This window comes from Bufo bufo, chromosome 2 (genome assembly GCF_905171765.1).
Source record: "Bufo bufo chromosome 2, aBufBuf1.1, whole genome shotgun sequence".
NCBI classification, from domain to species: Eukaryota; Metazoa; Chordata; class Amphibia; order Anura; family Bufonidae; genus Bufo; species Bufo bufo.
The window spans coordinates 740,057,126-740,083,041 of record NC_053390.1 but is presented as its reverse complement, the minus strand read 5'-3'; the positions used below and the strand labels follow the sequence as shown (position 1 = coordinate 740,083,041).

The following is a 25,916-nucleotide window of genomic DNA, read 5'->3' as shown; positions in this document are numbered from 1 at the left end:
GGAGAGAGTGGTGGCTGGAAAAGCCAGGATACAAGTGAATGGGAGCGTACAGTGCTTGCGCAGCCACCGCTCCCATTCATTTCTATGGGGCTGACGGAAATAGCCGAGCCAGCGCTCGGCTATTTTTGTCAGCCTTATAGAAATGAATGGAGGGCGGCTGCGCATGCGCCCTCCACCACTTTTCCACGCTCCATTCTCGGTGTAGGTGCGGGTCCCAGAGGTGACATCCTAGCAATATGCCCCCATTGTCTGTGATGGAAATACCCCTTTCATAAGCAATTCCTTAATATACTTCTATTACTTTATTCATTCATTCAAGGACCTCAAATAATTTTCGATAAAAGCAGAGTGTTATTATAAAATATCAATGAAGCCTTACTTACCTGTCCGATCCCTCTCCAGCCTGGCGCTCCCCACTGGTCTTTGTTCTGTGCTGCATTGTAGTGGTGACTAACAAACCCACATGATGGCTGCATGCAGCCAATCACTGGCCTTGGTGGTCTCATGGGGTAGTCAGGCATGTCATCACTTCTGTGTGATGACGTGTCCGAATATCACACATGACCGAGAGGCCAGTACTGGCGGCTACAATCACGTGGGCAGGAACAAAGACCGTCCGACACAGCAGGGGATGGGACAGGTGAGCAAGGCTTCTTTTATAAACACTCCCTGCTTTTATCTACATTTTGGGGGTCTCGTTCCCATAACTACCAATCACAGCACAGATTTCCTTTCTTACAGTGCTCCTTAAAGGCAAAGATGCGCTGTGATGCGTTTCTATGAGCAAAAAACTCAAGAAATCTCCCTCGTTATTTCAGATACAAAAATGGCAATTATGTAGAGAAATCTGGTAAATGTACTCACGTTCCTGCAAGCATTCTGTGTCGGTGCAATAAGACTGGGACTGCCTTAGCTGTACAAGAGGGGTAAATATAAAATACTGAGTTTTAGTAAATGAAGGCTGAAGTAATGTTAAAGGGGTTATCCCATGACTAATGTAAAAAATTAAATTCAGGACATCATATAGTACATGGTAGTCTCTTTCTAACAAAGCCCTGTACCTCACATGGATCCAGAGATCTCCCCATTCATTGCTCTGCTAGATTTATATCAAGCTGACAGCTCAATGGGAGGGTCTTTTCGGCTGCAGCTAAGGGGGCGTGTCCATGCTCTGCCTATCACAGCTCAAGAGGCAGTTGAAGGATGAAACTGAGCATGTGCGGCCTTCTCAGAGAGCAGGACAAAGGAATAACATAAACAGCAGCAGGAGGCACTATACAGATATATTTTATTGAATAACTCAGTTGCTATGCTACATGCAATTACAAAACTATTCAGATCCAGGTGCTGGTTTTAAAACTGTAAAATATTTTTAGTGGGACAACCCCTTTAACATAGTTACAAATGGAGTAGAAAATAGTGCTACATTGTACCAGTGCACCACCTGAAACTGAGCTCCAGCTCTGAAGTCTTAGGCCTCTTTCACACGACCGTATGGCTTTTTCAGTGTTTTGCAGTCCGTTTTTCCCGGATCTGTTGTTCCGTTTTTTTTTTGTTTCTGTTCTGTTTTTCCGTATGGCATATACAGTAATTACATAGAAAAAAATTGGGCATAACATTTTCAATAGACGGTTCGGAACATATACAGAAGACATACAGATGCATTTCCGTATGTGTTCTGTTTTTTTTGCGGACCCACGGAACGTGATTTGCGGGCAATAATAGGACATGTTCTATCTTTCAATGGAACGAAAATACGGAAGCGGAATGCATACGGAGTACATTCAGTTTTCTTTGCAGAACCATTGAAATGAATGGTTCTGTTTACGGGCCATTTTTTGCCTTCCGTATACGGTACCATTCATTTCAATGGTTCCAAAAAAAAACGGAATGTACTTCGTATGCATTCAGTTTCCATAATTCCGTTCCGTTGAAAGATAGAACATGTCCTATTATTGCCCGCAAATCACGTTCCGCGGCTCCATGTAAGTCAATGGGTCCGCAAAAAAAACAGAACACATACGGAAATGCATCTGTATGTCTTCCGTATCCGTTTCGTTTTTTGCGGAACCATCTATTGAAAATGTCATGCCCAGCCCAATTTTTTCTATGCAATTACAGTATACTATACATGCCATAAGCAAAAACGGAACAGAAACAAAAAACGGAACAACGGATCCGTGAAAAACGGACCGCAAAACACTGAAAAAGCCATACGGTCGTGTGAAAGAGGCCTAAATGAAAGGGCTTGTCCCAAGTGGACAATGATTTTCCATATTCTGTATAATGCTAATAATCTCTTATTGTCCTTACCAAATTAATCAGTCTTCGCATTGCATGATCATGGGAGCAAATGCACTCACATGGATCAAAATTGCCGTCTGCCATGTTCACGGCTAGTGTGCCTGCAGCAACCTGTCAATGTAAAAAATAGGTTCATCTCAGAAGAGGACAGGAAACAGAACACAACCCTCTACCGGTGAATCACAGAAACCTGCCACCATGGACGTACAGTCTCGTGCAGCATATCTATATAGGTTATATCCGTATGCTTAGTCCCTCCCACATGACTCGAGCTGAATAAATGAAATACAAGTTCTACTGAATCTTTTCCCCATAAAACTATATAATCAATCTGCTCAGCTCCTCCTGCTCTATAACATGCTGCCTGCAGATTGCACTGTATTTTCACGGTTCTCTTTAACTGTATGCAACTAAACCTTTGCATTACATGCAAGTTCTTATGCTCTGGCTCCTAGAAGGAGGTCTCAAATACGGGACTCTCCTCTATAACATCCACTTGTCCTGACACATTATATGTCTTTATGAGAAAACCCCTTTAAAAGGGTCTTTCTGGGGATATGAACCATTAAGGGAAGGTTCCCCGGCCAGCACTGCCTCCCTAAAGATTCATACTCATCTGCTCCCTGCCACACTGGTCCTGTACCTCCAACTTCTGTTGCCCAGCTTGCTGTCTTCTGGCTGGGGCATGAACATGTGCGCTGCTGCAGCCAATGACTGGCTTCAGTGGTAACATGTCAGTTGGAAAATGGAGTACCAGGGAGCTGGTAAGTATGAAAGTGATGTAGTCTAGGGCTCTTCCCTTAGGACCCCATTTAGATTACAGTATGGCCTCCGTGCCAGTGTTGCAGACAGCAAACAGTAGTGCTGAAAAACACTGGCACCAGCCGTGAGAACTGCGGATCGCGGTGCGGACCTACTGACTTGAATGGGTCTGCGATCGGCAATATACGGCAAAAGATAGGACATGTCCTATCTTTTGCAGTGCGGAGGCACAGATAGGAAGTCAATTGAAACCCATGAGGGCCCTTCCGTGGGCTTCTGGGTCCATGCCGACGCACTGCTAAAGATAGAACAGATCTTTTGACTTATGTTGCAGATAGCGGACGCATTCAAGTCAATGAGTCCACACTGCGAACCGGAGTTCAGACAGCCAGTGCCCATGTTTTGTGGACCTGCCGTTTGCAGTCCACAATACGGGCACGACGGCCGTGTGGTCATCTGAATGGGGCCTAGCAGTTTACATTCCTGTAAAATCCCTTTCAGACCATACATGTCGATTAAGCAATTTGCTAAAGGTCACCTGTCCCGTCTTCCTTCTCCCCTAGTATCACCTTTCTCCTGAGGAATTCTGAAATAAAATCTGAAAAAGAAATTTCCCTCTATGACCGTTGTGTGATTGGTCTGCTGCTATGGAGTATGGGATCATCACATGATGCTGCTGAAGTCCAGCTTTTATTGTTTGCTCATTCACTGTGGTCAATTTTCATGCAAAAAAAAATAAAATAAAAATCAAGCCTTTTTCAGAATATTGCTGCAAATTCACTATTAGAAGTGGTAAGGACGCACTCTGCAGACCAAGATGATGCAGCTTGCTGCTGGAACAGATTACTTATGTAGATGACCATGATAATGTTAAACATTTAAGTATGCTGAAAAACAAGATTCAGTGCCATATAACTATATCAACCGTTTACACATGGCCCTAGGGCTTTACATGCTATACCTAGTGCTTTGCAAATCCTGACTACAGAATCTGTGACCTGTCAGCGCCCTCTAGTGGTCACTCTTATATGCAGAGCAGCTCCAGTCTAAACAGCTGTATATGGAGCGCAGCATTTAGATGCTCTGCAGCAGCAGAATACTGAACCTCAGCCCACGGATGAATATAGTAGAACTGTACTTTTATAATCGGCTTGTAAAATACTGGTGGCCCAGGAAATGTCAGCAGTGTTGTCAGAGCTTGTAGTGATAGTGACACTTCTGAAATCCGCGAGATTACTAGCATTCATTTCCATAATCTGCAGATTGTGTATATCTGAGGCGGTACTAGTCCTGGGTAGATGCCCGCCAGAGAATATGTAATATAAGCCTGGGCTCTCACATGGCATTTCTATATCTTTTCTCTATACACAGTCCACATGAAACACAGAAAAGAATACTTCAGGAGTTCAAATTTATTAGAAGGGTTTAATAGTTTACATAGGGATCTATAATGCATTTCATCCATATGGAGGAGTGCCTGGAAACATATATAGGGAAGGACGGGCACCACTAACAATACAAATAATATGGGTGCCATCTACATGTAAAATGCCTGGCACTGGTTTCTACAGCTTAAGCTAGTTTCACAATCGCGTTTGGTGCGGATCGGTCATGGATCTGCACAGACGGATCTGTTCAGATAATACAAACGTCTGCATCTGTTCTGAACGGATCCGTTTGTATTATCTGTAACATAGCCAAGACGGATCCGTCTTGAACACCATTGAAAGTCAATGGAGGACGGATCCGTTTTCTATTCTGTCACAGAAAACGGATCCGTCCCCATTGACTTACATTGTGTGCCAGGACGGATCAGTTTGGCTCTGTTTCGTCAGATGGACACCAAAATACTGCAAACAGCGTTTTGGTGTCCGCCTCCAAAGCGGAATGGAGACTGAACGGAGGCAAACTGATGCATTCTGAGCGGATCCTTTTCCATTCAGAATGCATTAGCGCAAAACTGATCCGTTTTGGACCGCTTGTGAGAACCCTGAACGGATCTCACAAACTGAAAGCCAAAACGCCAGTGTGAAAGTAGCTTTAGTTTGCTGTCCACTAAAATTCCTAGGTCCTTTTCCATGCCAGTATTACCCAGTGTTTTACCATTTAGTATGTACGGGTGACTTGTATTATTCCTACCCATGTGCATAACCTTACATTTGTCAGTGTTAAACCTCATCTGCCACTTCTCTGCCCAAGCCTCCAGTCTATCCAGATCCCTCTGTAGTAGTATATTGTCCTCTTCGGTGTTAATTACTTTACACAGTTTAGTCTCATCTGCAAAAAAAATGTATTTTTCTGTGCAAGCCTTCCACAAGATCATTAATAAATATATTGAAGAGAATAGGGCCCAGTACTGACCCCTGAGGTACCCTACTAGTGACGGTGACCCAATCTAAGTGTGTACCATTAATAACCACCATCTGTTTTCTTTGACTGAGCCAGTTACTTACCCACATACAGACATTCTCTCCCAATCCAAGCATTCTCATTTGATATACTAATTTTTTATGTGGTACAGTGTCAAATTCTTTGGAGAATTCAAGATATCAGCATGCATGCATGCCATCTGGATCCGGTGATTTGTCTATTTTAATCTATTAAAAAGAGAGACAGATGCACTTCTTCCAGAGTCAGACAGACCACATTTAATGGGGAGTTTATTCTGACACACTGCATTTTATCAGATATTTCTTTCTCCTCAGTGAAGAAAAAAAAAAAAAAAAAAATGTTTAAAGGGGGTTGTCCGGGCTTTTACTGTATAAGGAGACAGCATGCACTGTGCGCAAGTGCCGTTGCCCTTCTCTCTTTCTGTTCACTGCTGCTGTCTATGGCCTTTGCCAGAGAGCAGCAGCAAGTAACAGAGAAAGCGCACAGCGTCTCCTCATACAGCTGAACAGCGGGGGTGCTGGGTGTCGGACCCCCGTCAATCTAATATTAATGACCTATCCTGAGGATAGATCATCAACAATAGTAAAAGCCCGGACAACCCCTTTAATAAACTCACTTTCTCCTCATCGCCCTCTACAACTCCTCCCTCATCAATTAATGAGCCATCACTTTTAGGTTTAACCTTTTTACCATTTATATATTTGAAAAATATGTTAGAGTTAGTTTGATTCCAGCTGGCTGCCTTTATCTGTCAGTTAGATATCCTATTTTTTTCGTGCTTCTTCACTACCTTCCTGTTTTATTCATTTATTTCTCTTATGTATTGCTCCATTTATCCATTTTTTCTTTTTCTTTACCCTTTTATTCTTATAAAAAGGTATGTACCTCTCACAATTTTGTGGCTGAATTTTTATTTTTGAGGACTTTGTCCCAGTTAGTTAGGCCTATGGCCTCTCTTAGTTGGCTAAATTTAGCTTTTTTGAAGTTTGGTATTTTTGTTCCTCCCTCAAGAAACACTTTTGAGTGACAATCGGAAGGTTATTACTTTATGGTCACTATTTCCCAGGTGTCCCCCAACCTGCACATCTGTTGTTCTGTCAGGTCTATTGGTTAATACTAAGTCCAGTATGGCCGTCCCTCTAGTCGGGTCCTGAACCAGTTGGGAAAGGTAATAGTCTTTGGTTATTGCCAAGAACTTGTTTCCTTTATGAGATGTGCAGGTTTGTTTCCCAGTCAATATCTGGGTAGTCCTCCATAATAACAACCTTGTTGTGATTTGCCGCCTCGGATTTTCTGTGGACTCTGGTATATATGGTCGATTATAATAAACTCCTATCAGTAATTTATTTTTGTTGCCTCCATGTATTTCTACCCACAGTGACTCCACGTGTTATTTTCCCTCACTTATAAGTGTGGGTTTCAGACAGGACTTTACATAAAGACACACCGTCCCCCTGTGACCAGACTTATCACCTCCATGTGACGATACTGGTTGGTGCTCAGACACAGATCTGTTTAACAGCTCAAAGACATTTACGGAGGATCTTTGGATTTTCATGGTTAATCTCATGAATGTTAACACTTTACTGCTCTTTAATAAATCTAATTAGTTAGTGGATCAAATTTCCGAGCTTGCTAATTAAGTTGATCTGAAGGCTCTGCCCCTTTAAAGTGATGACTGCAGCGGAGCATTTCCACGTCGGCTCAGGCTGCTCCAATGACAAACAGATACGTGGATGACAGCACTCAGCAAATAAATCATGTGCCAAGGTCTACCGTGAAATTCACCTGAGGACAGAGAAATACACAGAAGCCAAAATTCCTGGAATAAAGAAATTGCTTCCTACTCCATTAGAACTTAATGGGGTTTTCTCATCATGGACAATGGGGGCATATCGCTAGGATATCCCCCCCCTATTGTCTTATAGGTGCGGGTCCCACCGCTGGGACCCGCACCTATATAGAGAACGGAGCCCCGAAAAGTGAAGGAGGGCGCACTGCACATACGCAGTATTATTTTCTATGGGGCCGACGAAAATAGCTGGCCGACAGCTTATACCGATATCCTGTGCATTTAAATTTTTGAAAAAATAAAAAAAGAATTTCTGTTACGGCGTTCAACACATAGGAGATTTAAAAAATATATATTTTAATAGTTTAGACATTTCGGACGTAGCGATAAGGAATATGTTTATTTATCTATTGTTTATATATTTTACATGTAAAATTGGGAAAGGGGGTGATTTATAATTCATATTTTGGTGTTTTATTTTAACTTTTTATTTAATAACTATTTCCCCCTTAGGGGCTAGAACCTGGGATCTTTTCATCCCTTGTCCTATTCACTCTGATAGAGCTCTTTTAGGTTGAATAGGACTTCACACTCTCCCTGCTGCCCTGTGCATAGTACACACTTTGCGGGCTAAGATGAGATGATACAACCCCTTTAATTATTCTCCATACACAAGCTAGGTGATAAATAACACGTCCCAGCAGTTGCTATCCAAGGAATGAGGAGTCCCCGAGTCCCCTGTCTGAATGGAGTGGTATATGGTAACAGAGGAAAGTGTGAATAGAGCCTAACCAGCGTTTAGTATGTTCTACATGCAGGGTGGGCTAGTATAAAGCAGGAGGATATAAGAAAAGTACCTTATGTAGAACAGACTGAAAACTGCAACGCAGTGGTTAACAAGCACAGACAAACAGTATCCAAAACCACACCAGTTCCCCTTTTTCTCTCTGAAAATTAACAGACTATAAAGAACATTTACATAGATAAAATGTGGTCAATTTCACCAAGTTTCACTAAGTGCCATAAGTACAACGTATACCAATGAAGAGTAAGGCCTTATTCACACAGTCAGTGTTCGGTCAGTGATTTCCATCAGTGATTTTGAGCCAAAACCAGGTGCAAACCCAGAACAGGTGCAGATCTTTCCCTTATACCTTATGTCTGTGGAAGCTCCAGTCCTGGTTTTGGCTCACAATCACTGACGTGTGAATGAGGCTTAAGGTAGCTACAGCATGTTACAACAGTGGCCTAACTGGCTAACCTACTCACCCCCCCCTATACACACCGGTGGGATGGCTTGCCATATACATTAGATAGCGGAATGCCTGAGCATGCGTGTTCTCGTGGCGGGCAGCTTACCAACCACAACAAAAATCATTCGGCATGTTGAAATTCAACAGCTAATTCTTTGCTCCCCCTAACGTATGCCATCGAGACACAGCCGAAAGGCCCCCTACATGCATGAGATGGTCAGCCATTCCTGCCAGAATCGGTGGATCTAATGTATATAACCAGCTAAAAGGGGTTTTCCAGGAAGGGTGGACATATAGGAAATCGCTGGAGCTGACCGCTCAGCCAACTGGTGAGTAGTACTCCAGTTTTTTTTTTTTTTTTTTAAATAATCCCCCACCCCTTTAACCCCTTAAGGACCGGGCTCATTTTCACCTTAAGGACCAGGCCATTTTTTGCAAATCTGACCAGTGTCACTTTAAGTGCTCATAACTTTAAAACGCTTTGACTTATCCAGGCCATTCTGAGATTGTTTTTTCGTCACATATTGTACTTCATGACACTGGTAAAATGAAGTCAAAAAAATTATTTTTTTTGCACAAAAAAATACCTAATTTACCAAAAATTTGAAAAAAATTAGCAAATTTCAAAGTTTCAGTTTCTCTACTTCTGTAATACATAGTAATACCCCAAAAAATTGTGATGACTTTACATTCCCCATATGTCTACTTCATGTTTGAATTGTTTTGGGAATGATATTTTATTTTTTGGGGATGTTATAAGGCTTAGAAGTTTAGAAGCAAATCTTGAAATTTTTCAGAAATTTACAAAAACTCAATTTTTAGCGACCAGTTCAGGTCTGAAGTCACTTTGCGAGGCTTACATAATAGAAACCACCCAAAAATGACCCCATCTAAGAAACTACACCCCTCAAGGTATTCAAAACTGATTTTGCATACATTGTTAACCCTTTAGGTGTTGCACAAGAGTTATTGGCAAATGGGGAGGAAATTTGAGAATTTCATATATTTTTGTCAAATTTTTCATTTTAACCCATTTTTTCCACTAACAAACCAAGGGTTAACAGCCAAACAAGACTGTATCTTTATTGCCCTGACTCTGCCGTTTACAGAAACACCCAATATGTGGCCGTAAACTACTGTACGGCCACACAGCGGGGCGTAGAGTGAAAGGTGCACCATATGGTTTTTGGAAGGCTGATTTTTATGGACTGGTTTTTTGACACCATGTCCCATTTGAAGCCCCCTGATGCACCCCAAGAGGAGAAACTCCCTAAAAGTGACCCCATCTAAGAAACTACACCCCTCAAGGTATTCAAAACTGATTTTACATACGTCGTTAACCCTTTAGGTGTTGCACAAGAGTTATTGGCAAATGGGGATGAAATTTGAGAATTTCATTTTTTTGCCTAATTTTCAATTTTAACCCATTTTTTCCACTAACAAAGCAAGGGTTAACAGCCAAACAAGATTGTATCTTTATTGCCCTGACTCTGCCGTTTACAGAAACACCCCATATGTGGCCGTAAACTACTGTACGGGCACACAGTAGGGCGTAGAGTGAAAGGTGCGCGGTTTGGTTTTTGGAAGCCAGATTTTGCTGGACTGGTTTTTTGACACCATGTCCCATTTGAAGCCCCCCTGATGCACCCCTAGAGTAGAAACTCCATAAAAGTGACCCCATCTAAGAAACTACACCCCTCAAGCTATTCAAAACTGATTTTACAAACTTTGTTAACCCTTTAGGTGTTGCACAAGATTTAATGGAAAATAGAGACACAATTTCAAAATTTCACATTTTTGGCAGATTTTCCATTTTAATATTTTTTTTCCAGTTACAAAGCAAGGGTTAACAGCCAAACAAAACTCAATATTTATGGCCCTAATTCTGTAGTTTACAGAAACACCCCATATGTGGTCGTAAACCGCTGTACGGGCACACGGCAGGGCGCAGAAGGAAAGGAATTCCATACGGTTTTTGGAAGGCAGGTTTTGCTGGACTGTTTTTTTTGACACCATGTCCCATTTGAAGCCCCCCTGATGCACCCCTAGAGTAGAAACTCCAAAAAAGTGACCCCATTTTAGAAACTACGGGATAGGGTGGCAGTTTTGTTGGTACTAGTTTAGGGTACATATGATTTTTGGTTGCTCTATATTACACTTTTTGTGCAGCAAGGTAACAAGAAATAGCTTTTTTGGCACGTTTTTTTTTTTTGTTATTTACAACATTCATCTGACAGGTTAGATTATGTGGTATTTTTATAGAGCAGGTTGTCGCGGACGCGGCGATACCTAATATGTATAAATTTTTTTTTATTTATGCAAGTTTTATACAATAACTTCATTTTTAAAACCAAAAAAATGTTTTAGTGTCTCCATATTCTAAGAGCCATAGTTTTTTCAGTTTTTGGGCGATTATCTTGAGTAGGGTCTCATTTTTTGCGGGATGAGATGACGGATTGATTGGCACTATTTTGGGGTGCATATGATTTTTTGATCGCTTGCTATTACACTTTTTGTGACGTAAGATGGCAAAAAATGGCTTTTTTTACACTGTTTTTATTTTTATTTTTTTACGGTGGTCATCTGAGGGGTTAGGTCATGTGATATTTTTATAGAGCCGGTCGATACGGATGCGGCGATACCTAATATGTATACTTTTTTTTTATTTATGTAAGTTTTACAGAATGAGTTCATTTTTGAAAAAAAAAAAATCATGTTTTAGTGTCTCCATAGTCTAAGAGCCATAGTTTTTTCAGCTTTTGGGCGATTATCTTGAGTAGGGTCTCATTTTTTGCGGGATGAGATGACGGTTTGATTGGTACTATTTTGGCGTACATGCGACTTTTTTGATCACTTTTATTACTTTTTTTGGGAAGTAAGGTGGGCAAAATTTCAATTTTCTCATAGTTTTTATTTTTTTATTTTTATGGCGTTCACCGTGCGGGGAAAGTAACATGACCATTTTATAGATCAGGTCGTTACGGACGCGGCGATACCTAATATGTGTAGTTTATTTTATTTTTTTAATTTTTATTCAGTGATAAATGTTTTTTTTTTTATCTTAACTTTTTTCACTTTTTTTTACATTTTTGTGACCCAGACCCACTTGGTTCTTGAAGATCCAGTGGGTCTGGTGTCTGTATAATACAGTACAGAACAATATATATTGTTCTGTACTGTATTTTACTTACACTGAACAGATCTGTGCTTTTAGCATAGATCTGTTCAGCACCATGGACAGCAGGACGCCTGAGCAGGCGTCCTGTTGCCATGGGAACCCTCCCAGTCTGCTCAGAACTTCGCAGACGGGGAAGGGTAAGGACGGGGCTGAGGGGGGCTCTCTGGGGGCTCTCTCCCTCTCCATCGGGGGGCTGCAAAGCCACAGCAGCCCCCCGATGGAGAGGGAGGGAGCTCCCTGACCGATGACAGTTAACTTTTTCCATACAGCGGTCCGTACGGACCGCGGTATGGAAAGGGTTAAACGGCTGACATCTTCACAGATGTCAGCCGTTTATACCAGGGTGCCAGCAATGTGCTGGCACCCTGGTATACCCACTAGAAGCCAACGATCGTTCATGGGGAGGCGGGCGGGGGATCGCGATCCCGCCTGCCGCACCGCCCGCCTCCCGCAACGCCCCCACCGCCTGCGACAAAATAATGATTTTAGCCACTCTAAAGTTTCTGATCCCCGCGGTCAGGGACCGCGGCGATCAGAAACTGCAAAAAGCGCAGCAAACCGCAGGTCTGAATTGACCTGCGGTTTGCTGCGATCGCCGATACGGGGGGGTCAAATGACCCCCCCCTGCATTGTTACGGGATGCCGGCTGAATGATTTCCGCCGAAATCCCGTTCCAATTAACCCCTGGGGCGCCGGAATACAGATTTTAAGTCAGGACGTACCGGTACGTCCTGGGTCCTTAAGGACTCGGGAAATAGGGCGTACCGGTACGTCCTAGGTCCTTAAGGGGTTAAAGAAGTTGTCAGTTATTTATTTAGTTAAAAGCAACCAATTAAAACTATTATTTATAATATGTAACCTATTAAATAATAATAAAGTCACACTCACTGCGCCAAACCCCCTCTGTTCCAGCACCATTGCTCCAGTCCTCCCTATGGGCACTTCTTCCGTGACTGCAGCAGTGCCATATACCCCATGGATGCAGTGGTCACGTGCAGTATACAGGCGCATCGTCACAGTGGGACAGATTGCAGCAGTGATGCTGGAATGGAGTGGGGTTGGAACTGGAAGAATAAGACATGCACAACATCTGGACAACCCTTTCCCTAAAAAAAAAAAAAAAAAAAAAAAAAGACCCGCTGGTGAGCAGCTGAAAAGTCTGTTTCAGATGATGGACAGGAAGCTTGTCCATGTTTTTAGTGGTGAACATGGATGAATTTTAAAGCAGACTGCACAAAAAAAAAAAAAAATTAGCCCTAGGCTAGGTTCACATCTCTGTTTTGTAACTCCAGTTGTCTTTTCTAGCAGAGGAACAGACTACCAGAGTTACCGTATCCAGCATAGCCACACACCCTGTGTGGTCGCACACCCCAAAGGCCGGCTCTGCTGGCAGTAAATGGGTTAACCCATAATTAATGTAAAAAATGAATATTCTGCTGCAGTTCTCTTCACAGCTCAGGAGGCAGTTGAAGGATGGGACTAAGGTACTTTCACACTGGCGTTTTGGCTTTCCGTTTGCGAGATCCGTTCAGGGCTCTCACAAGCGGTCCAAACCGGATCAGTTTTGCCCTAATGAATTCTGAATGGAAAAGGATCCGCTCAGAATGCATCAGTTTGCCTCCGTTCCGTCTCCATTCACGCTGCTTGCAGGGTTCTGCTGTCCGCTTGACGAAACTGAGCCAAACGGATCCGTCCTGACACAAAATGTAAGTCAATGGGGACGGATCCGTTCATGCGGTTGTATTATTGGAATGGATCCGTTTTTGCAGATCCATGACGGATCCACCTAAAACGCGAGTGTGAAAGTAGCCTAATCATGTGTGTCCACCTCAGTGAAGTCGACAGCGAAATAGGAAATAAAAACAATTTGAATAACTCAACTGCTATACAAAATTTTTAAAGGGAGTCTGTCACCTGTTTTTCCCCCAATATAACTAAGATTGCAGACACATCCCACGCAGACCTGTGTGTACTATGTCTGTACTCCATGTCCAGGAAAAGCACTTTTATTAAGTGGCCAAAGCAAACCAGACTGGGGAGGGGAGGGCGGCTTCAGCTGCTCATATCTTAGGATTGGTACCAGCTAGAAATATGAACCTGACCTTGTTTGTTGAAAGCCGTCAGTCCAACCTTTCAAACTATACCAGAACCACAGCATTATACCCACTAGATCAGAAGATATAGCCATTAGAAATCGAGTCTGGAGTGAAAGTTGTTTTTACTTTCACTCCCAGCAGAATAAGGGCTCATGCACACGACCGTTGTTTTCGTCCGCATCCGAGCCGCAGTATTTGCGGATTGGATGCGGACCCATTTACTTCAATGGGGCAGCAAAAGAATAGGCAGTTATATTAATGTGTTTTGCAAAACACACAACGGTCGTGTGCATGTAACCTAAAAGTGCTTTTCCTGGACATGGAATACGGACACATAGTACACACAGGTATGCGTGGAAAGCGTTTGCGATCTTCTGTGGGGCAGTGTTGTTAGTTATATTGGTGAAAATGAGGTGACCGACTCCCTTTAAATACATACAATCACACAAGTATTCAGACCCAAGTGCTGGTTTGGAATCCGCAGAATATTTTTCATGGGACAACTTCTTTAAGCAGTCCACTAACCAGTAGTATATTAGAAGTACTACAAGGGGGCAATTTCCTACTCTCAGGTTTTAACAAATATTGGCCGTCATCTAGAAATCATCAGTTGTAGGAATTCTATACTTTCAGAACGTGAACATTCGAGTATTTACTTTTCCAAAGTTCATCATGGGCACGCTATAGATCCAATGCCATATGCAAAAAGAAAAACTGATATCTTTAACAGGAAGGGAATTTTGTGGCATTTGTTACTTCACAGATGGTATCTCTACCTTCCTCTGCATCTGTACCTCAAAAATATGGCATACGCCAGTCCAATCCCACATGTGGTATACACTTGGCTCAAAATAGCTACCTGAAGCCTACACTGCCGCATGTGTGCTTTAGGGGCTACTGACACAAGTGTATGCAACTCTGCCGTTCAGCTGTTCTGAAGCAGCTCCAGAAGTGGAATTATACAGCGCCATCCATGGTGTTGTGGCCGTACCCGATTACTGCAGTGTGCCCTAGAGACCAGGCCCAGCCAGTACATGGTGGAAGGAGCTGTGTAGTGTTGGCACCAGAGCTTCTGAAAACAGCCGATTGGCAAAATGCTGGGAGCCGGACCTTCACCAATCTGATATTGATGACTAGTGCCGAGTAGGGATGAGCAAACTTCTGTTTTCAGGTTTGGCGTACAAGGTTCGGGTTATCTAAGAATTCAGTTATGGATTCTGCTACCACGGACCATAACGAAATTCTTAGTTAACCAGAACCTCGTACGCCGAACTTGAAAGCACAAGTTGGCTCATCCCTAGTGATGAGCGAATCGAGCTGCGGATCATAGATCAGAGTCGTTCTTACACTTCGTTTTAATGCTGTCTCCACGTACAGCAAAATTTGTTTCACACGAAGTCGCGCGAAACTTTGGTGAATTAATTCGGTATTCATTTCTACATCTTTAAAAACATTTCAAATTAGCAATCCGAAGTCTGGTTTGGTACTGAAGTACCAGCCAGTACCAAACCCGACTTCGGATTCTGAATTTCAAAGATATAGAAATTAATACCACCGAAGTCATTCATTCACCAATTTCATCATTCGCCTATCGATGACCTATCCCCTAAGGATCCGTTTGCTGCCCACAGGGCCAGTACATGGGCCGCTCTCATGCCTTATTTTTACAGTGCAGATTTGGTCAGTGTTTTGCATCTGTATTTTAGCACTGAAGTATTAGGCGAGGGCTACACGGCGACACTGGTCGCGGCTAGGATTGCTGAGTAGCGTAGATCCCATAGAAATGAATGGGATCGCCGCGGCAGTCGCAAGAAATCCAACACGACTGGATTTCTTGCGACTGCTGCGGCGATCCCATTCATTTCTACAGGATCACCGCTACTCAGCGATCCCGGCCACAACAGGTGTTACCATGTAGCTCTTGCACACGACCGTATGCCCTCCGAAACATACAGTCCGTGAGCGGGCCATATGTCCCGGAGCTGCATCGATCGTGCGCACGGGAGTACACAGCATCATAGATTACAATGATGCTGTGCACGTCAGGCCGCCCACGGGGCTATTGTCCCGCACTCATATGATCACTAATCTATGATGCTGTGTGCTCCCGTGTGCACGATCGGTGCTGCTCAGGGACATAAGGCCCGCTCACGGACCGTATATCTCGGCGGGCATACGGTCGTGTGCAAGGGCCCTTAAAGTTTCCCTTATATTGTCTCTGAATTCATATCGGCCGAATATGCACTGTGTGCAACAAACCTTTCACATATGAAATGTGTTCCCGGAAGTTCCCAAGTTGCATCATTCTTGTTCTTCAGACACCTCATATAGAAACGCTTTGCTAAGAATTTTTATTTCAGAAACAGGTACAGGTTTTTTGCCATATTGTCACGTCACAGAGCCGTGCAAGAGGATGGCAACATAAGGGGGAGCGGGTGCTGGATGTAACCCACGCAATAGACCAACGCAGGCATGGCACCGTTCCAGGTCTCGTGCCACTTTGACATGTATGTGAATGGATAAATAAGGCAAATAAAAGGTAATGTGAATATAGCCCTGAACAAACAGCACTAATCTTCCCAGAAAACCTTATCCAACATTAAGACATATTATTTATTCCCAAGGAGACACAAACATTCCTTACACAGCCTGAGACAAAACCACTGCGCCTCCCGCAGGAATCAAAAAGCAGCTGCACAACCCGGATCCTGACACGGCTCAGTTTCTTCCTTTACAGACCTAAGCAAGCGGATTAAGATACAGGCGTGACATATAATGAAGACATTTCTTCTGCTCCAGCCACCGACTCAAGCACAAAGAAGTTGTCAAAAGGCGGCAGTTATGCGAAGGACACGTGTAAACGTCAGGTTGGCTGAATCCGCTGATTTTTGTGGGACTTTATGTGTATGGTGGGAAAAGAAGGATTGGGCGTGTTGAATTTCAACACCAAATCCTTTTGTTCACAGCAGTTCCCTATTGAGAACACATGCATGCTCGGCCAATGACTGCATATGTATGGGGAAGCTAGGAAGGACATCTGATGGCCAGGAGCTATCGAAGGTGTATGGAGGGGGAGACAAACTGTGACCACCACCTATTGTGAATAGCGGATCCTATATTATATCTATATAGATGTTTTACAAAGAAAAAATGTGGGGGATTCAGTCAGCACAACCCTGTATGCAGGTGCACATCACTATGGCGAAATACACATACAAACGCAAAAACACAAATGCAATAGCACTCTGCAACCAGCACTCTGCCCTGCCTCTATGCTGAATGTTGAATGAGGCATTGGTGTACATTTTGGCCAAAGCGTAATAAGCCACTCACCACGTCAAGGTCGCCTCTACGAGTGGTCCCTAACACTAGTTCCTACCTGTTTATGGGCCATGACAGCCACACAAAGTCCAGGGAGCGCAGGTACAGCATGCACGCCAGGCACACTCTGCTTTTAACCCCGTCCGGTGCCATGACAGCTTTCATCGGATCCAGGGATGCAAGTACCAGCATGCATGCTGAGCCCACTATATACTTCTCCTGGAGCCAAATGGCTACTGGTAGGCGCTGTAAAAGTAGACTCAGTTTTATACTGACTTTAAAACCAGCCTCCAGGGCAGACTAACTGGTCAGGTGTGCATGACTGCATGGAGATCGCCACGCCTGCAATATATACTTGCATCCCTGGATCCGATGAAAGCTGTCACGGCACCGGACGGGGTTAAAAGCAGAGTGTGCCTGGCGTGCATGCTGTACCTGCGCTCCCTGGACTTTGTGTGGCTGTCATGGCCCATAAACAGGTAGGAACTAGTGTTAGGGACCACTCAGAGGCGACCTTGACGTGGCGAGTGGCTTATTACGCTTTGGCCAAAATGTACACCAATGCCTCATTCAACATCCAGCATAGAGGCAGGGCAGAGTGCTGGTTGCAGAGTGCTATTGCATTTGTGTTTTTGCGTTTGTATGTGTATTTCGCCATAGCGATGTGCACCTGCATACAGGGTTGTGCTGACTGAATCCCCCACATTTTTTCTTTGTAGTATATATTGGAGGCGTGGCGATCTCCATGCAGTCATGCACACCTGACCAGTTAGTCTGCCCTGGAGGCTGGTTTTAAAGTCAGTATAAAACTGAGTCTACTTTTACAGCGCCTACCAGCAGCCATTTGGCTCCAGGAGAGGTATATAGTGGGCTCGGCATGCATGTTGGTACTTGCATCCCTGGATCCGATGAAAGTTGTCACGGCACCGGACGGGGTTAAAAGCAGAGTGTGCTTGGCGTGCATGCTGTACCTGCGCTCCCTGGACTTTGTGTGGCTGTCATGGCCCATAAACAGGTAGGAACTAGTGTTAGGGACCACTTATAGAGGCGACCTTGACGTGGTGAGTGGCTTATTACGCTTTGGCCAAAATGTACACCAATGCCTCATTCAAAATCCAACATGGAGGCAGGGCGGAGTGCTGGTTGCAGTGTGCTATTGCTATATAGATGTTTATCTGTCATTATAACCCTGATTGTAATGATAATGAGACGACTGCTGAGAAGTGATCTCTACAGAACAGTGTCAGCCTTTTATGAGGCTCAGTGGACAGAGTGAAAACTGCATGATTTAAAAGAGTTTCCAAGATAGGTCATTAGTATCTGATCAGTGGGGGTCCGACACCCAGGACCCCAGCTAATCAGCTATTTGAGAAGGCACTGGCCCTCCTGTGAGCACCGCGGCCTTCTCTGTGCTCAGCGAACACAGCGCCGTCCATTGTATAGTGGCTGTGCTTGGTATAACAGCTCAGCTCTATTCACTTCTATGGGGCTAAACTGCTCCTAGGCCACATGATCGATGAACATGACCTCACCCTAGCCTAGGAAACGCAGAAAGAAGGCTGTGGTGCTCACTGCTAGTGCTGGTGCCTTCTCAGAGTGCTGATCAACAGGGACCCTGGGTGTCAGACCCCCACTGATCAGATACTGATGACCTATTCTGAGGAGAGCTCACTAGTAATGAAATCTCGGAAAACCCCTTTAAGGATTTTGTTTTTAATGCAGATAGTGACAGAAAAAAATATAAAAAATCCGTTCAGCATAAAAATATGATTTAGGCCTAGTTCACACGAACGTATGGCTTTTATAGTTTTTTGCGGTCCGTTTTCCACGGATCCGTTGTTCCGTTTTCTCTGTATGGCATATACAGTGTACAGTAATTACATAGAAAAAATTGGCATACCATTTTCAATAGATGGTTCAGCAAAAACGGAACGGATACGGAAGACATACGGATGCATTTCTGTATGTGTTCCATTTTTTGCGGACCCATTGACTTGAATCGAGCCACGGAACGTGATTTGCGGGCAATAGGACATGTTCTATCTTTCAACGGAACTGAAAAACGGAAACGGAATGCTTACGGAACACATTCCGTTTTTTATGCGGAACCATTGAAATGAATGGTTCCGTATACGGAACACAAAAAAACGGGTCGTACACTCGCAAAAATAAAAAACGATCGTGTGAACTAGGGTTACTTTCTGATAACATATCCCCGGTAGGGCTCATGCACACGACCGTTGCTCGTTTTGCGGTCCACAAAACATTGATACCGGCCATGGTTCTTTACGGTAAGAGCAGTGAGACTATGGAACTCTCTGCCTGAGGAGGTGGTGATGGTGAGTACAATAAAGGAATTCAAGAGGGGCCTGGATGTGTTTCTGGAGTGTAATAATATTACAGGCTATAGCTACTAGAGAGGGGTCGTTGATCCAGGGAGTTATTCTGATTGCCTGATTGGAGTCGGGAAGGAATTTTTTCCCCTTAAAGCCTCATTCACATGTCAGTGTTTCACGGACGTGTGCTGTACATGTTCTCCGCGGACAGCACACGTCCCCATTCATTTGAATGTGTGTATTCACACATCGGTGTTTTAGCACGGTCCGTGTCTTCAGCACGGATGCATGTCCTATCTTGGTCCGTGTTCTCGGATCCCTCACGCCCATTATAGTCAATGAGTCCGTGAAAACCACGGATGCAACACGATCATTAAGAAGAGATGCTTTGAAAATTATTTTTCAGCTGTTCAGTGTCAGAGAAACACGGACAGCAAAAAACGGACACACGGACAGCTTCACGGATGCATCACTGACAACCTGGTCACGGATTTGAGCACGGACACGGACGTGTGAATGAGGCTTAAGGGAAGGAAATTGGCTTCTACCTCACAGGTATTTTTTACCTTCCTGTGGCTCAACTTGCAGGATAACAGGCCGAACTGGATGGCCAGGTGTCTTTTTTCAGCCTTGCAAACTATGTTAAAAAACGGAACATCCGGGCCATAATAGAACAGTCCTATCCTTATCCGTAATGCAGACAAGATTAGGACATGTTCTATATTTTTGCAGATGCCATGGACCGGACAGACGCATACTGACCCGTAAACATGCAGATCAGATAGGGACAAACAATACGTTCGTGTGCATGAGCCCTTAAAGGGAGTCACCACAGACCTCCCTATTAAACACAGAATAACACAAAAATAAAGCGTTCCTATCCACTTCCCGATCTGAAGCTCTGATCCTGGATATCACGCTTTTCCAAATATGGAAATGAGATGCTTGGTGCAGCAAGGGCGTCACCGTTGCTCTCCTCATACCTGAGCTCGGCTCCTTCTAACATCCGGCACCCCCCTCCCTGCTATGACTGACAGGGCCAGGTAAGTATACACTGCCTCTGCCTTCAGGTGTGCGGTGACTCTTGCTCTGGCTTGTCTAGGGGTCCCAGTTGACCTCTACAGATAACCCCTTTCATGTTATTGCACTAATAGAAACCTTTAAGGAATGTCCTCACGTGATAGAAAACACAGCGGAAAAGTCTGCTGCGGATTTGACACAGACCCGCTCCAAAAACGACATCTATTACCTGCGGTTTTTGCAGTAGAAATGGCTGTTGCCATCAGCCTCAACCTCTCTGAAACCCGCGGTGGACAGCCACAGCATAAACGGACATGCTGCAGATCTCATCCGCTTTGCCGATACTGCACAGTGCTGCGAGTTTGCGGCACGTATATCTGTGACGGAAAATCCACTACCTGTGAACTTACCCTTACTGTCCTATTTCCTACCAATAACCACTTTTTTAGTGAAATATCAACTTTTTTTTTATTTAAAAAAAAAACGACCAACACAAGTAAAAAGTACCGCTGCAGCGGACGGAAGCTGCGGTCACATGACAGCTGCGAGGTCTACCTGGGGAGCGGTACAATTGTTTCGTACGTCTCTATCCTGTTAGATCCGGTTATGGAGAAAAATAAATACATGGGCGGCAAACCCCTGGCCTGTGACCAACATGCCGGGAGCTAGGCATAGACACCTAGATCATGCCGCCGATATGACCAATCATCAGCTCATGCGTGGTGACCACACAGTTAGCCGGGGAAGGCGTGCGGCAGATCTTCTCTCGGTAGAACTACTACAGCGCTCCGCAGGTTACCTTCAGGTTTCTCCTACATGGCATCATACGGATTATGGCTCTTGGGAGTGTCCTGATTACAGCAGATATTTCTACATCTACATGAGAAGACACGGCAGAACATCCTGAGGGCGATTCTGACGACCCACGGACAGATTCCTATAGAAGTACGGACCGATAAACCTGAATTACCTACCTGCGGCACTCCAGCTGTTGCAAAACTACAACCCCCAGCAGGGCATGGTGGGAGTTGTAGTTTTACAACAGCTGGAGAGCCGCTGGTTGGCCACCCCTAACCTCGATGGTCCTCAAACACACCACAGCGACAAAGGGGGGGGCGCGCGTACTTGTCACACGTCTCGCCTGTAAACCCCTGCACCAGCCCCAGCTGTTGTGAAACTACAATTCCCAGCATGCACACATGGTCAGCTGCACTAGTAACTCCCATAGAAACGAATAGGGCATGCTGGGAGTTGTAGTTTCTCAACAGCTGGAGTGCTAGAAGATGACCCCCTTCCGTACATCCAGGTAGCATATGTACTGTAATTAAACGACTCCTGGTCATATTAAGAATTTGCCTACTAAATCATTAAATGATATATTCTTCATCATCACCCCCAGGGAGGGGGGGGGAACAGCTGGAAGAAGTAGATGCCATCTGACGTGTAGAATGCCCAGCACACCTGGCATGGCTATAACACAAAAATTCTCCCATATACAATCACAAAAAAATAAATAAGAACCACACATAGCCCAGCACCGCCACCACATAGCCCAGCACCGCCACCACATAGCCCAGCACCGCCACCACATAGCCCAGCACCGCCACCACATAGCCCAGCACCGCCACCACATAGCCCCCCACCACTACATAGCCCAGCACCACCACATAGCCCAGCACTACATAGCCCAGCACCACCACTACATAGCCCAGCACCACCACATAGCCCAGCACCACCACTACATAGCCCAGCACTACATAGCCCAGCACGCACCACCACATAGCCCCGCACCACTACATTGCCCAGCACCACCACCACATAGCCCCCTACATAGCCCATCACTATAGTGGACTTGCATGCGCGGTAGACGCGCCCCGACCCCTCACCTCCGCGCAGTACGCAGCCGGCAGCCTCCAGTGTGCAGCACCGGCTCTGTTTTGATTCTGTTGTACACGTCATGCTCGTCCACAAACCCGGATCTCCCCGAGCGTCCCCCGCCCCTAAAGCAGCGCTTGCGCGCCCCCGATGTCTCCTGCTGAAGCACGCTCCCGTCCCTTCCACGTGACGCTTTCCGGCTGATCCAATCTTGACTGTGGAATGAATGTGCCGGTGGGAGGGGCCGAGGGCAGCCAATCAGAGGTTGCCAGAGCCGGCTGGACCGAGCTGAGATTTGATATCTGGCCACCAGGGGTCGCTGTGCATTGTACTGTGCACGATTCGGCGGAGGGTTCTATAATATAACCCTCCGCCGTATCGTGCACAGTACAATGCACAGCGACCCCTGGTGGCCAGCAACAATAACTTATATGTACAAAAGGCGGGGCATTCACCGACTTAAAGGGACAGTATTTGCTTCAATTCTTTTGCCTACTATTTATTAAAGAGTATACGTATATAGGTGAACAGGGCACTCAAGGATAGCTGCGACCGTGTATTTTAAGCAAAGATGAGCTTTATTGATAATATAAATATATTTGATGCATAAAACAATCAAGAATGCAGTAGAATAAATAGGTTATTAACAAATAAATATAATGAATATTCGACAGAGCAAAGGCTATTATTCGATTGATCAACAAATATTCAATAGTCCAATATTGTAAATCTTGGATCCAATGGTTGTGAACATCCAAAGACTTGTTTGCAATAAGTCTATTCGTTTTTTACTTTCATATTGAGACAACAGTCATATGCTTTGCAGTTATTCAAATAGTCGCGGCGGCGTCCCGCCAAAGCGACGTGAATGGCAGCAACTCACTGCTGAAAAGCTTGCAAGCGAATTAAGTCCATTACCTTTGTATCGACCAAGTGTTCGTCCGAAATAATCACAAGAGCCTTCAAGTGTACTTACTCCCAGGATCTGCCTTTAGATGTTTGTAGCAGTATTCAATCAGGAGATTAAAGCCGGCTCTCTGTTCGGTTATGGTCGATTTAATGGTAAGGTAGGTTTTTCAGTACAAAGATGGGGTGTAGCACCAGACGCGTTTCGGGGTCCAACCCCTTCCTCAGTGGTATGATACCACTGAGGAAGGGGTTGGACCCCGAAACGCGTCTGGTGCTACACCCCATCTTTGTACTGAAAAACCTACCTTACCATTAAATCGACCATAACCGAACAGAGAGCCGGCTTTAATCTCCTGATTGAATACTGCTACAAACATCTAAAGGCAGATCCTGGGAGTAAGTACACTTGAAGGCTCTTGTGATTATTTCGGACGAACACTTGGTCGATACAAAGGTAATGGACTTAATTCGCTTGCAAGCTTTTCCGCAGTGAGTTGCTGCCATTCACGTCGCTTTGGCGGGACGCCGCCGCGACTATTTGAATAACTGCAAAGCATATGACTGTTGTCTCAATATGAAAGTAAAAAACGAATAGACTTATTGCAAACAAGTCTTTGGATGTTCACAACCATTGGATCCAAGATTTACAATATTGGACTATTGAATATTTGTTGATCAATCGAATAATAGCCTTTGCTCTGTCGAATATTCATTATATTTATTTGTTAATAACCTATTTATTCTACTGCATTCTTGATTGTTTTATGCATCAAATATATTTATATTATCAATAAAGCTCATCTTTGCTTAAAATACACGGTCGCAGCTATCCTTGAGTGCCCTGTTCACCTATATACGTATATGCTTTTCTAAATTGAGTGAGTGGCCTCAATTTACAGGAGCACCTGGTGTCGTTTGAGTGTTCTTAGTGCGACATCTTACTTAATTTTATATTTATTAAAGAGGTTGTCCGTTCCCAAAACCAATGGAGTGAATGGTTGGGGGTTGCAGGTTTTTTGCCTCTTTATTTGCAGGTCACACAATTTTATTTGCAGGTACTACATGCTGGCTTTTCCTGTTCCATAGTGCAGTGCCGGCTTAGGGTACTTTTACACTAGTGTTTAAGTTTTCCGGTATTGAGTTCTGTCACAGGGGCTCAATACCGGAAAAAACGGTAAATTTTTGTCCCCATTCATTGTCAATGGGGGAAAGAACAGAACAGAACAGAATGCTCCAAAATGCATTCCGTTCCCATACCAGAGAGCAAACCGCAACATGTATTTTGCTTTCCGTCCTGGGATGCGGAGCAAGACGGATCCGGCATGACCCCTAATGCAAGTCAATGGAGACGGATCCGTTTTCTCTGAAACAACCTGCCACAATAGAAAACGGATCCGTCCGCCATTGACTTTCAGTGAAGTTCATGACGGATCCGTCTAGTGTATGTTAAAGATAATACAACCGGATCCGTTCATAACGGATGCAGAAGGTTATATTATCAGTAACGGAAGCATTTTTGCTCGACCCTGGCGGCCGCATAACGTCATTCACTACGTCACGCACCTGCTCCTCCCACTTTATGAATAAAGCAGGCGGAGCAGGCGCGTGACGTAGTGAATGACGTTACGCTGCCGCCGCCCGCCCGGCCTGCCTACAGGAGTTTTAAGTGAGTACCGTACTACATGGATTTCTCTATGCTGCAGAGGATTACTATAGTTTAAAACAGCGCCCATGCCTACACGTTACCTATGAATACTACAGTGAGCAGGGCCCGGTGTAATAGAATACAGTGACTGCAGAGGGCCCCGCTGTCATTACAACACGAGATGCCGGCCCTCCCTGCTGATACACCGTCGGCTGCGCTGTGCAGCATCGCGGTCTGCGATGTATCAGTGTAAATGGCAGTATTCGCCCCATAGGATGCACTGCCATTTCCCCCCAAAAGTGCGTCTTATAGGGCAAAAAATACGGTACTCGAGACAGGAGAGGTAAGTGTTTTATTTCACTTGCACTGGGGACATGGCTGGGAGGGGGCAATGTGTAAAGGCAATTTGTTTCATAAAAAGCCCACCACAAGCGGAATGGTGCGGAATGGAAGCACGGAACAGAACCCTATGAAAGCACTACGGAGTGCTTCCGTGGGGTTTCATCCCGTACTTCTGTTCCGCAAAAAGATAGAACATGTCCTATCTTTTTGCGGAACGGCCGGATCGCGGAACCATTCAAGTGAATGGGTCCGCAATCCGCTGCGGCTGCCCCACGGACTGTGCTCCTGCATTGCGGCCCGCATTATGCGGGCCGCAGCACGACCACGGGGCGCACACGCCCGTGGGAAAGAGGCCATAGTCTTTGTAGTTCTTATGTGACATATAGGCAGGTAAGGAATGGGAAATTAAATGCTGCAGTCAAGATTTTTTGTATATTTTTATTTTTTTTATTTTTAAGGGAAAAAGGGGAGGGAAGAAAAGGGGAAGGGAAGAGAATTTTTTATTTTTTGGGAAACATTTTTTTATTTTTATTTTTTCATGGAGGGGGAGTAGGGAGAGAAAGTGAAGGCAGAAATGGGGAAGGGAAGTTTTTTTAAGTTTTTTTGTTTTTGGGGAAGGGTTAAAATTTTCATTTTTTTTATTTTTTTTTCCTGGCAGGTGGCAGTACAGGATGGTGCTTGACGGTTCGCCT

At 44.6% G+C, this 25,916-nt stretch overlaps 1 protein-coding gene across 1 annotated transcript in view; it reads right to left on the bottom strand.

Annotated features, from left to right (window-relative positions):
* Positions 1-22,489, bottom strand: part of SMIM14 (small integral membrane protein 14) — a 42,399-nt gene extending 19,910 nt beyond the window's left edge. Inside the window, exons 1-3 of the mRNA XM_040418961.1 lie at positions 22,340-22,489; positions 2,314-2,415; positions 865-913 (exon numbers count right to left, since the gene is read on the bottom strand). Of these exons, the coding sequence (XP_040274895.1) occupies positions 865-913; positions 2,314-2,388 (124 nt within the window). The 5' untranslated portion in view covers positions 2,389-2,415; positions 22,340-22,489. The remainder of the gene's footprint in view (positions 1-864; positions 914-2,313; positions 2,416-22,339) is intronic.
* Between the last annotated feature and the right edge of the window lie 3,427 nt (positions 22,490-25,916).